At 34.5% G+C, this 14,229-nt stretch overlaps 1 protein-coding gene across 1 annotated transcript; it reads right to left on the minus strand.

The window, feature by feature from the left end:
• Positions 1–7,517: 7,517 nt before the first annotated feature.
• On the minus strand, positions 7,518–13,970 carry LOC18104187 (bark storage protein A). The gene is made up of 6 exons (XM_024582957.2): positions 13,825–13,970; positions 8,908–9,062; positions 8,645–8,803; positions 8,218–8,403; positions 7,930–8,106; positions 7,518–7,834 (listed from the first exon to the last, which is right to left on the minus strand). The coding sequence occupies exons 1-6, from the start codon at positions 13,955–13,957 to the stop codon at positions 7,667–7,669; spliced, it is 978 nt and encodes a 325-aa protein (XP_024438725.1). The 5' UTR covers positions 13,958–13,970; the 3' UTR covers positions 7,518–7,666.
• Between the last annotated feature and the right edge of the window lie 259 nt (positions 13,971–14,229).

Raw genomic sequence — 14,229 nt, forward strand, 5'->3', positions numbered from 1 at the left:
TGATTTACAACAATCTTATTAAAAGACGACTCCACGCAAACTTATAGAATAGGTAATAATCGGTAAATGAGATGATAACATTACAGGTGTGTGTACTTTGAGAATTTTTATAATTGAGGGTATCAAAATTTATTCTTTTTCAAACAGATATCATCGCAAGAGAAATTTGAAGAGGTGGCATGTATAATATGAAAATTTTGTTGAGTTGTTATTTAAGTGACAATTATGACAAATATTAAGTGATAATGTGGGCAAGTTAGTGATGATGTGACACTAATGATATGAAAAAATATTTATAATTTATTCTCTACATTTTTGTTTTGTTTTGAATTTTAACAATTAAGATTATTTACCTTTTATATATTTTCATATATTTGGTTCATGTCATAAATTTACATGGAAAAATCACCCTAATAATTCTCCTAACATTTTAGCATGGTAACTAATTTATAAGATTTTTTTTTCTAATATAAATGAGCTTTTCATATCGAATCATGAAAACCCAAATTTATAATCCAAAATATCCCTAAAACTTAAAAGATCTAAAAACCCAACTTGAGCTTTTGCCGAAATGATTCTATGCATAAGGCATCGATGAACTGAACACAGGCATCATCATGGTTGAAACTTGAATTAAAGAAGTGGGTTGTGTTCAATCTATGAAAAAGAGTGGGATGCCACCTTCAACTCTTGTGAACATCTTCTACTTACATCATTAACATCTTGAGACTTATGATCTCCAACATCGAACACTAATCCAGATGTTTTTTTAATCTCAACGTCTTGCCCTCTCTCCCACATGAACATTAGTTCAAGATTAGTGGCCATGGATTCAAGGCCAAAAAAAGACCTTGGTTCCTCGCTAGCTAAGTCAGACATAAAATTATATAAAAAAGACAAAACTCCTTCTAATCTCTCTCTCTTTCGAGTGTGAAATTGATTGTGGAGATTTGGCATAGAGTTTTTAGAGAGGTGGGTTTCGGCTGAAGGGTGTTGAAAACTGGAAAAATTAATATGTGAGTTTTTCAAAGAGGAGATCTGGTGTGAGATCCCTATGACTTGTGATGCCAAGGAAGCTCTTTGAGTACGGTGTTGATTCTCTGCACCTCAAACCGATCAAATTATTCTTTTTTTCTTACTCTCTTTTTGTTTACGTCTATCTGTCAGTGCAGATGAAATTAAGAACTAACATTGAATAGATTTGCAGGTTGCAAACTACCCCAATAGAATTATTTCAAAGGTGAGTTGATTACTGGTTTTGCTTTTTACGCTTGTTTTCCCTCTTATCTGGGATCCCTATCATCGCTGCTTTGGACAGGATCCAAGGTGTGTGTGTTGATCAGCTTCCAAAAACTGTTATGAGCGAAGACTTCATAAAGAGATTTGTTGAGCTCGAGGATTCAATCATAACAAGATTTTTTTGTAAATCTAATGTCATTCGGTGTAGTAAATACTTTTGTCGGCTTTGTAAGTAATGCATGTTGGACGCATGTTGTGTTCAACATTCGGTGAGAAATCAAACTACTCTGGAAGGAAGAAAACATGTTGTGTTCTTCGACCTGGTCCCACGAAAACGATGACAGACATAGTGTCGCTCCTGAATTACAGTGAAAGGACGGCAAAGATGCCAAACATATATATATATATATATATATATATATATATATATGTGGTTCTTAAACACCATGCAGGAAACGTGCTTCGTCTTTTGATGGCTTCCATTTAGCAACTCTTATCCAAAAGGCAGGCAAGTGAATGGACCCCAAAAATCCCACCACTCTCCATCTGTTCACGAGAGATTTCTCAAAAAAACCCCTTAAATTTTCTGCTCTTGCAAATCACCACAGTGATTTTTATATGAATTTATATCCCTCGCCATTACCATTCCTTGAACAAGTGTTAAGTATATCAAAAATAACTCTAAGGCTATTTGCGTGTTTGGTGATGCCGTGTTTTTTCATTGAAAATAATACCGCAGTCTACTTGAACTTACAATAGTAAAGAAATCTCTTACCACCAAAACAACTGCTCGCACAGTTGCGCTTGAACCTGTGAACAAGAGCTTACATGTAAACCTCTTGGTTTGCAACACAACCATGGAGCAGGTTCATGGCTAGGCTACTGTTACATGGTGCACCGAAGCTGGCACGTAATTGCTAGTGAAGCGAGCCATGAGAAAAGGGTCCTCGCTCCTGACGGTGTAAAAAAGGAAGGTGGGTAACAAGGCACTGCCTAATTGAAAGCCAAGGGTTAACTTGTTAGATATGAAAATGCATGGCCCTGATAAGTTGGAATTACCAAACCCACAGCAGAGCCACAAGAGATGTTCGGCTGGAGACAATGATTGCTTGTATTGATAAAACGTACAGACGATCATTTGGGCCCAATTCTACGATCATGTCGCCGGTTATGGATAAAATGTTTTTTACAAGTGGTGATGGAATTGTGAAAAATCTTATAAAATAAGTTCTTTGGTTGTATAAGATATTCTTTAATACTTTAATTAGCAAATATCGTGGAATTATTGTGTGGAGAATAAAAGGTAATGCATGGTGTAAAACAAGAAAATAATGTGTCAAGTGAGCTACAAATAACTTTTCTCCACCAATAATATATATATATATATATATATATATATATATATATATATATATGGCTTAGAATGACTTGATTAACTTTTATAATATACATGTCACAACAATCATGACATGTCACAATAACCAATATCCGATGAGCTACAAGGTCTAGCCAATAGAAGCACACCAATATTTTCTCCACCAATAATATATATATATATATATATCCTTTTCCTTCTCCTTGAAAAAATTTCACGATTTGAGAGAGTCAATATACCTAGTCACAAGGAAAAATCTAGATCAATCCTTGGCCAGACATAACACCAATTAACCATAGAAAATCATGTCGGCAACATACATTCATATTTTAGCCATAAAAGCCAGTCATACCATATAAGTCAGCCATGTCATAAAATCCAACCAACCATGTCATTTTTAGATCATTGAAGACAATCATGTCATTATAGTCATTCATGTAATTGTAGACCTTAAAAGTCAGTAATGCCATTATAGACTTAAGGCATAGACTATTTTTATTTATACATTTTGTTTTCACATACATGACACATTTTTTACACTTGTTGACTTAAATATTGGAGTGTACCATGTTCCAATAAAAACACTTGTTTTTTTTTTCAGGTAAACATTTAGCTTCTTACAGTGAAATTCATCAGAGACCAACCTAGTCACTCCACAACCCCACCAAGGATGTAGATGTAAAAAATCCATATTATATCTGAAAGTTTTTCAGTACTTCCTCAAGTGGGATCAAAATATATATAAATTTTAATATATTCAAATATATATAAATTTTAGAGATAATTATAAAAACCCTTCTATACTTTGATATGAATTTCACTTTTCCTCTATACTTTCATAAATTACACTTTTCATCTTATAGTTTATATGTTCAATAATAGTTTACATCCTCAACAATGTATTCTATTTGAATTTTTTGATTGATACAGGATGTAGAGTGTAATTTATGAAAGTATAGAAAGAACGTGAAATTCAGATCAAATTATTGGAGCATTTTTGTATTTTTTCCTAAATCTTATGATATTTAAATTTCTAAAAATGGTTAGGCTCAAATTTGTTAAATTAGATCTCAATTCCGTTAATGGTGGTTAGAAAAAGAAAAACTACTAGTAAATAGAACAGTGTTTTATATAAAACCTAATAATCCCATAACTTAGAATGATCGATATTCATTTGTGGATATTGAAAGATCAAAAAGAGTGATCAAAAAGATACTTGAGTATCAATATAGTATGATCTTACCTCAAGCAATTCATAAAATCAATTAATTTAATCTCTAATTAAAAAAATTATGTTAAATTTAGACTTTGTCAAATAAAATTTTCAAAATCAAACTTTAATTATTGAAAATGATATAAAACTTTGTGATATCTAACTAAGCAACTATGAATATAGACGAAGAGATAAAGGAAAAATAGAGGAATAACCCAATGGGCAGGGTGCTTGATTATTAGCATGGTTTTGGTTAGATTTTGGGTTAAATACTAATTATTAACCAAAAAACTAAATCACAACAGCATTTCACTATGGAAAAAAAAAAAATTGCACACACTCACAGCTTATTGTTCATTTACTAGTTATTTTTGTCATTTTTTATATTTTAGTTCCTATAGTTTTGCACAGTTTATAATTCGATTGCTAAATTCATTGTTCATTTCTTTTTAATTTTATCTCTTGAAGTTAAGTTTTCATGCACTAAAATCTATTTTAATATGTTTTTTTCTTTCTTTGTTTATTTTTTGTTAAATGTTCTAACCTTAAAATTAATGATCAATTTTATAAAATAAAGTTTGAACTTTTTGTTAAGAAATAAATTGAGAGATTAAGGATTAAGATTTACATAAAAGAAGAATAAAAAACCTTTTCAAAAGTTACATTTGATCCCTCAAGTTTTAATTTTTACATATTTCATCCTTATTCTTTTACGTTATTACTTTTTGGTTGTGAATTTTTTTCTACATTTTAGTCCATATAGGTTGAAAAATGAAAGAGAAAGTTGTCAAAAAAGTTGAGACAAAAAGCTCTAGGATGGCAGAATTTGACTATCAATAGCACTTTGATTTTGTTGACTATGAATTCAACTTCAAAAAAGGAACTCAAAGTAGATGGTTTCTACATTTAATGGTGCCAGAAAAGTTAGATCGATACTCGAAAAAAATAATTAATTTTGATATAATTTTTAGTTTTCAGACCAATTAAATTGTGTTTTGTTATTAGAAATGAAATTTTAAAAGTTCATATGATATTTTTCCATGTTCTTGGATAAAAAATGGTTTAAATATAGATTTTGGGTGCATAAACTTGGACCTTGTTTTTCTAGTCTATAGACCCACCTTTAATGATTTAAAAGGTTGGAAAAAGGATGATGCATTATCTATATAAGTAGGTGATCGTTGTCGGTTTAATTTTTAAAAAATAGAGTCCACTAACCTTTTGTCCTCTTTTAAAAAAAATACTATGTGTATTTAGGGTTTTAATTATAGAATAGACAAGTGGACCTATTTTTCTAGCCCAAACATGTTTGACCCTTCTTTTTACAATATCCATTCAATATTTTTCTGATTGTTTTTTATTTAATTTTTTTTTATAATAATATTCTCTTTAAATAAACTTATTAAAAAGAGATTTACATAACTATTCGATTATGCCATTTTTTTTCATATAAGTTTATGGTGTTATTAACAATTACTTACAAATAATTATACATTAATTACCTAATATGCATAAGTTTCTAAAATATTTACTTGTTAATCTGATTTGTTGTTTCTTGTTATAAATTTTTACATATTGTTTCTCAAATTTATTATTCTTGTATTTTTAAATAATATAAATTAAAAATTATCAATCCATGATTTGTTTTGTTTTTTTAATCAACCTTTCTATGACGATAATGATAGTTTTTTTTTAAGAATATTTATCATTAAAAAAACATGTTTTTGTCAAGAAAAAAATAAGAGAAGGGATTTTGATTAAAGAGAAACATTTTTTTTTGTATTATTTGAAGTCTTTAAAATATTTTAAAATATTTATTTTAATTACTTTTAGTTTTAATGCAGTAAACCACATAGCTAAAAAAATATGATTTTTGTTAAAAACAAATATTATTATGAAAAAGAGAATTCAGACTAAAAATTAACATTTTTATACATAATCTAAATCATTACTTGTCTTACAAAAATCTATTTTTATTTCAATATAATTAAATAAAAAAATTGACGAGGATGTTGCGGCACAAGATAAAATATCTAGATGCACGTTTATCTTTTACTCTTTAAAAGGAAGATTAGGTTCCGTGATAGAATTTAATTAATATTAACAACTTTTTTTTACAATATATTGATTCATATATTTGTCAATTTATTTTATTAAATATAGTTATCAACTTTTCAATTTTCAATTAAATATTTTATAATGCTAAAAAGTGTGTTCACAATGCATGCACATTATTTTTTTGTGTTAGAAATTAACTTGGATTCCTACCCTTAGAGCAGCACAAGTACTTGACTAGTAAAGAAACTAAATGAAAATGTTATACCTTTGTTTCTTTTACTGTGATACAGAAACAGTTGCATTGTGGATTGCAAAGAAACAGTTGCATTGTGGATTGATACAAGACAATAGTTTTTATCCCTTATTTTTTATTGTTTTGGAAACATTATAGCAAATGAACTTTTTTACTTTTCAATTCTAATATTCTCCTACATTATGTTGTAATTTTTGTGCTTTAACGTATTTGATTTGGTGTGGAACAACCTGATATTAAGATCAATATTACAAAATAGATTTTTAGTTTATAGTTTTCAAGAATTTGAAACAACAATGACCAAATTTAAAATTAAAATTAAAAATAGCTCTCTTTGTTTTTTAATTGTTTATGGTTTTAAGTTTTATAATTTATATAAAAAAATAGGTTTAATCTCTAGAGCTTTTAATTTTACACATTTCAATTATAAACTTATTTATTTTTATTACATCTCAGCCTTTGGTGTTGAGAGAGAAGAGATAAAGTCAATACAAAATAGAAGAGGAGAGAGAAATAATTTATTCAACTGCATTCCAACCACATAAAAAGTTTATCTTGGTGTTAATGGGTTATCCTTAGAGAGAGAAGTTAATAGAAGATGATTTGTTTTTCTTTGATTATGCTGGAGAAAGTAGATCGAGACTAGTAAAACTATTTTTTATTTGGTTAGATCTCAAGTTTCTAGAGTGATTAGAGAGTGTTTTGATGTTAGAAATAAGTTTATTAAGATTTTTATGATGTTTTTAGGATGTTTTCATGAGAAAATAAGTTCAAAAATTGGATTTTTGGAGCTGTATGAAACTCAAACCTCACTTTCCGACCATCAAATGTGTCAGAATTTGAACTAGAAGATGACACATCATCCGCTCATCGAAATAAAACCAAGAACTTGAGCTTAGCCTTTTTGTTCAAGATCCCTTAACAATTTGTTTTTCCCTTTTTTTATTTTGTGAATAAAATTCTCTTTAAGTTGATTTATTAAAATAATATTTATGAATCCAATTAAGTCATTTTAAAGAGAATTAGAGATTTTTATGATAATATTAGCAATTTATTTAAGAATAATTATGTATTAACTTAAAATGTATAAATTTTAAAATAATTTGCTTGGTAATATTGAATGAGAATAAAATATCTATTTTATATAAAAGTTTCTTAAATTTATTATTTCTAAATTTATTCATGTAAAAATCATTGATTCATATTTATTTTTTATTTTTTAATTAAAACATGCATTGATGATCATAATAAATTTTGACTTAAAAAACAACTTTTCAATAGCAAAAGTTGTTAAAGAAACCTCATTTTTCCGACTCTTGACAATGTTAAAATCATCCATCGATCATCCACTACCGGAATTAAAACTAGGAACAGGTGAATACGTTATATAATGGAGAAAGTTCATAGCATTTTTATTCGAGTTTATTTAATTTAGTAGGCAAAACACAGTTCAGTTCATTTGAGTAGCAATCGGTCATCGATCTCTTTCATAGCACTCAAACGACTCAGAAGCAGATACAAAATCCCATCACTCACAAGCCAGACGTGGCGTAGGAATTGACTCAATGAACTTGGCTGCGGCGAGGAAAGCATTGTAGGAGGCCAAGTAGCTAGCATGCGATCCTGGACTTGCTTCACCTGCTACATTTGAAGCACCTCGGATCACGATGAAAGGCTTTTCATTTGATAAAGATGTCTGCAAATCAAATGACCAATAAATTTTTAGTTAGCCGAACACATGAACTAGAGAAAACTTTTCTGAGTTCAATGAAATTATTCCTTGTTACTAACCCAAGCTACAGCAGCGCTTTCTTGGTCGGCAGTTGAGACGTTAAAAACTTCGTGAAGGAATTCTCCATATGCTTTATTTTTAATGTAAGAATCAGAACTCGAGGCCTTAGTTCCTAACACAATCTTAGGCTTGGAAGGTAGGCAAACTCCATCGTAGCATTGGCTCAACTCCAAATCCTGCAAATCACAGAAATTATTCAAGCGTATGCAATACAGTGTGAGTGACTCTAGGCAGGGCTGATCAGTAGTATTGATAAAGAAGAAAGGATCAAAATTAGATTGACAAACCTGAAGCACTTGAGTGGCAGCACTATACCAGGATGTGGTGCTGGGAAACCAGAAAACATCCTGCGGTGAGTGTCCTTTAGAGAACAATTTTATTGTATCATAGTCTACGCTAGCCAACAAGTTCTCTCCGTTCACTGGATAATTAAACTCGCCAAAGTTCAGCGCCCCTTTATCTGACCCGAATTTCTGCGCCATTGTAAAAATTAAATCTGGTTACGTATAAGACGTATGTGTCTTATAATTAACATACAACTTAAACCCAGAAAATTAAATTAAATTTTTTTCAAGTCATCCAAATATATATATATAGGGTAGATATATATTTTTTTTTCATGGAAAATACTCCATGGTAAATTCCAGAACCAAATATTATGTACTCGCCATTAATGTTCACAGAGTGTGTGTGTGTGTGTGTGTGTGTAATTACCTTCCAATTCCAAGCTCCTGTGAAAGCAACAGCAAGCGGCACGGAAACATCACCTGGCACTATACTTTTTTCATCAAGGCTCCCAGCACTACCAAAGTGAATAATTCCCTGAATACGGAATCTATTCAAGAGGATTTGCACAGCAATGGCAGCATTTACCTATGTTTGGTTGCAGTTAGCAATGGACAGCAACAGTGTAATATATTGAATATTTAAATAGTGCAATGAAGAAACAAAGATTATAAAGAAACGAGGAATCTTACAGAATTTCCCCCGATCTTAACATATACAATAAAACGAGCATTAAGTGTCCCAATGTGGAACCTTCTCCCCGCAATGTCAACATAAGGCGTTTCAGCATCAGGTGTGAAGAGACCAGAGTCTTGAAGGGCCTTTTCGTTGGTATCAGAAGTTAATATCAGGGAAACATGCAGAGAATCTGCTCAAATCAACACAAAGAAGGAATAGCAGAAAATCATGGCACAGACTCTGCCATCAACGATATATATTTGGAACGTAAAATCTGCAGCTGTATATTGTAATAGTACAGTTTTAGCATTACCATTTTATTTGTTTCCAAAACTGATTCCACGTTGTTGTATATATTGCACACAATAATTATCAATACATAAGGTGAATAACTCATTGAAACAGCTGCTGTGTTGTGTCTCTTTATGGTATCAGAGCACTCAAATTCTAACGAATCACCGATCCAAAACACCATGTCATCATCCTCCGATCAAAACCCAAATTTCACTCTCAATACCCAACCCTCTTCCACAGCAGACAAACCACTCATTGCCTTCAATATCACAGCACAGATCAATGAAAAATTAACCCCCTCCACCTTCCCTCAATGGCGTGCTCAATTTGAAGCACTTCTTATTGGTTACGATCTACTCGACTATGTCGAAGGCACACTTCTGTGTCCCTCCTCCTCTGGCACAGCCACTGATGAGCTCTGCAAGCTCTACTGGGTCCGGCAGGACAAACTTATTCTGAGTGCTATTCTGGCCTCCACATCATCCTCAATCACACCACTCATTGCTACAGCAAAAACATCTCATGAAGCTTGGAAAAAGCTGAAAAATCTATATGCTAGCAATCAAGAACTCGTGCTATGCAGTTAAAGGAGGAGCTCACCTTAATCCAGCGTGGACACCGGTCAATTACAAAATATCTCCATGCTGTGAAGACCCTGGCTGATGAAATAGCCATTATTGATCACTCAATTTCAGATGATGACCTAACGCTTTATGTATTGAATGGTTTAGGTTCAGAATTTCGGGAGATTGTAGCGCCTATTCGAGCCCGTGAATCACCATTGACATTTGAGGAGTTGCATGATCTGCTGGTGGGACATGAGGCATATCTGAGGCGCTTGGAAACAGCAACGCAGCACCTAGTAGCTTCTGCCAACTACACAAAGACGAAGTCTTCTAATTATAGAGGGAGTCAACAGTGGTTCCCCAAACCAAATGACAACCCCCGGGGGTATCATGGTTCCAGCACAGGCAGATATTTTAGTGGCACTCAACGTGATGGACGTCGTTTTAATTCTGGCAGAGCCAACAACAACTTTAATAGACGTTCTCAGCCTAAATGTCAAATATGTGACCAATTTGGTCACGTTGCAAAGTCCTGCCCTCAGTTTCATCCACAGAATGTATCTGTCAATTGTGCCACAACCTCTACCGGGAAGAACAACAATTGGTTACTTGATTCGGCTGCTTCACATAATATCACGGGTGATCTTTCCAATTTATCTGTTCATTCCGAATATGATGGAACTGATGAAGTAATACTCGGTGATGGCTCAGGTTTGACAGTCTCACATGTTGGTTCTTTGAATTTACAGTCTACCCACCGAAACTTTACACTCCATGACACCCTCTATGTTCCAAATCTTCGCAAAAATTTAATTTCTGTCCATCATTTCACCAAACAAAATAATGTCTTTGTTGAACTTCATCCTTTTCATTTTTTTGTGAAGGACGCGACCACGGGGGCGATTCTACTAAAAGGAGCGTGTAACGATGGCATCTATATCTTTCCGGATTCAATGGTGACGCCTCAAAAGGTTGCTAATGTGCATGAACGGACTTCCATTGATGGATGGCACAAGCGTCTTGGGCATCCTTCACTCAAAATTGTTCATCATCTTGTTAAGAATTTTTCCCTTCCCATTTCATCGCAAAATTTTTTTTCATCTTTATGTCATTCTTGTTCCATTAATAAAATACATCAACATTCCTTTCGTAGCACCAGTCTTCAAAGCCATGCACCCCTTGAACTTATTTACACGGATGTGTGGGGCCCAGCTAGTTATACTGGAATTGATGGTTCAAGATACTATCTTATTTTTGTGGATCACTATACCAAATATATTTGGTTCTATCCAATGGCAACTAAATCCAGTGTCTCTAACATTTTTCCACAGTTCAAAAAGTTTGTTGAAACCCGTTTTCAAAAACCGATCAAAACACTCTACTCTGACAATGGAGGTGAATTTATTGCTTTAAAATCTTATTTCTCACGTCATGGCATTACTCACTACACCACTGCTCCATACACCCCTCAACAAAACGGCGCTTCCGAACGCCGTCACCGTCACATTGTGGAAACGGGCCTTACACTACTTCAAGATGCAAAACTTGATTTTTCGTATTGGCCCTATGCTTTTCAGACAGCATCCTACCTCATAAACCGACAACCCACACCACTCCTGCAACACAAATCACCTTTTGAAGCTCTTTCTGATCAAACCCCAAGTTATTTAAAATTAAAAAAATTTGGCTGCATTTGTTATCCCCTCACACGTCCCTATAATTCCAATAAAATGCAACCAAAATCCAGAGCATGCATTTTTCTTGGTTATTCATCTACTCAAAATGCATATAAATGTTTTGATCCTCATTTACACAAATTCTTTATCTCTCGTCATGTATTGTTTGATGAAACTCAATATCACTGCCCCTCCTCACAAATCCTGTCCAAACCGGTTAGTCCAGCCAGTCATCAAGTCACTCCACTGCATTTTGGTTTCCCACCGATCGTTGTGCCACCACCAATGGTCTCCACAACACCAGCCTCATCACTGTCTCCGGAAGACTCCCCTGCCATTGTTGCATCCTCCCCAGGTAATTTCAATACCCCTGCGTCTTCGTTAAATTTGGAACAACACCCCCCTCTTCACCCTACTGAACTGCATAGTCTAACTTCTCCTCTTTCACATTCCATTGTTTCCAGTCCTATCCCACCCGTCAATACTCCTCATCGCACCCGCACCATGACCACACGATCCATGAACCAAATCTTCAAACCTAAACAACTTCACACAGTAACCAAACACCCTCTTCCCCAGACCTTAGAACCAACTTGTGTGAGCCAAGCCATTACTCAACTTCATTGGCGTGAGGCTATGTCAAATGAACTCACTGCTCTAATGAAACATGGAACATGGGACCTAATGCCATTACCTCCCAACTGTGCAGCCGTGGGTTGCAAGTGGGTCTTTCGGGTAAAAAGGAATGCAGATGGCTCTGTCGATAGATTCAAAGCCCGCCTTGTTGCTAAGGGTTTCCATCAACGTCCAGGGGTTGATTATACGGAAACGTTCAGCCCTGTAGTCAAACCAGGAACTATATGTGCTGTATTATCTATTGCAGTCATGCGTGGCTGGGAATTACATCAAATGGATGTTAACAATGCATTTCTTAATGGTGCATTAACTGAAACTGTCTTCATGGTGCAGCCTCCGGGGTTCAGAGATTTATCCAAACCTAACCATGTCTGCAGGTTGAACAAGGCCATCTATGGCCTTAAACAGGCACCTAGAGCTTGGCATACAGCACTCAGAACTGCTATTCTTCAGATGGGATTCCACACCTCCAAGGCCGACTCTTCTCTATTCATTTACAGCAATGAATCCAATCTCTGCTACTTACTGGTTTATGTTGATGATCTTGTCATAACAGGAAACAATCCCACGCTTGTGACCACCTTCATTCAGCAGCTAGGAGATATGTTTTCTCTCAAGGATATGGGACCTCTTCACTTCTTCCTGGGTGTTGAAGTCATTCCCACCAAGGCCGGCTTATTCCTCACACAACATAAATATATTCGTGAGCTTCTAGCTAACAGCAACATGAGTGGTGCCAAAGATATCTCCACGCCTCTGTCCACATCACAGTCCCTTCAACTGGTTGATGGCACTGCTGCTGTGGATAGCTCAGAATTTCGCCGCATTATGGGCAGCCTTCAATATCTCTCTTTGACGCGCCCAGATATTTCATTTGCAGTCAACAAACTCTCTCAATTTATGCACAAGCCCACTACAACTCACTGGACAGCAACCAAACGGCTTTTACGATACTTAAAACAAACCATTTTCTATGGTATTCAGGTTCACAGAGCTGGACCTTCAGTGTTACACACATATTTTGATGCCGACTGGGCTGGGAATGTGGATGACCGCACGTCGACGTCTGCATACATCAGTTTCTTAGGACCTAATCCCATTTCATGGACATCCAAGAAACAGAGAGCAGTTGCACGCTCCTCAACAGAGGCTGAATACCGGGCACTGGCTAATGCGGCCTCAGAAACAATTTGGTTGTCCACTCTCTTCAAAGAACTTGCATTTCCAATCCAAGACTCTCCTCTGCTGTTATGTGATAATCTAGGAGCCACGCACCTCAGCTTCAATCCAGTGAACCATTCACGCATGAAACATATTCAAATTGATCTCCACTTTGTCCGAGATTTGGTGCAACAAGGAAGTCTTCAGGTTAGACATGTACACACACAAGACCAACTCGCTGATCTGTTAACCAAGCCACTGTCCAAACAAAGAACGACTGTGTTACGTAACAAGATTGGTCTTGCCGATGGAAGCTCAATCTTGCGGGGGCGTATCAGGGAAACATGCAGAGAATCTGCTCAAATCAACACAAAGAAGGAATAGCAGAAAATCATGGCACAGACTCTGCCATCAACGATATATATTTGGAACGTAAAATCTGCAGCTGTATATTGTAATAGCACAGTTTTAGCATTACCATTTTATTTGTTTCCAAAACTGATTCCACGTTGCTGTATATATTGCACACAATAATTATCAATACATAAGGTGAATAACTCATTGAAACAGCTGCTGTGTTGTGTCTCTTTAGTTAAGACAAGACCTAAACGAGTGAAATCAATTTTGCAATTGTTTGTCTCAGCAACAGGGTTTCTCAAACTCATTTGGAAGGACTGCTGAGCCAAAACTAGCAGCCCAACCACCATCACTACCAAGTTAACGCTCGACATTCTAGAGATCTGAGTAGAGCTAGCTCAGATGAAATGAGGTGAGAGAGAAGTTGTTTAGAGCAATGCAAGTGTTTTGTGGTATTCAGGTGTTGCTCATGTGACTTTATATAGAGATCATCTAGCGAAACGGCCAATTTATATATATATATATATATATATATATATTGTTAAAATGAAATATTAAATCTTTCATATCCATTCATTTCTTAAGGATTCAAGTGAAGACGAAACTTTTTAGTGTAATTACATGAAAGTCCTTCATTATGCATGGA

Source organism: Populus trichocarpa, chromosome 13, assembly GCF_000002775.5.
Source record: "Populus trichocarpa isolate Nisqually-1 chromosome 13, P.trichocarpa_v4.1, whole genome shotgun sequence".
NCBI lineage: Eukaryota > Viridiplantae > Streptophyta > Magnoliopsida > Malpighiales > Salicaceae > Populus > Populus trichocarpa.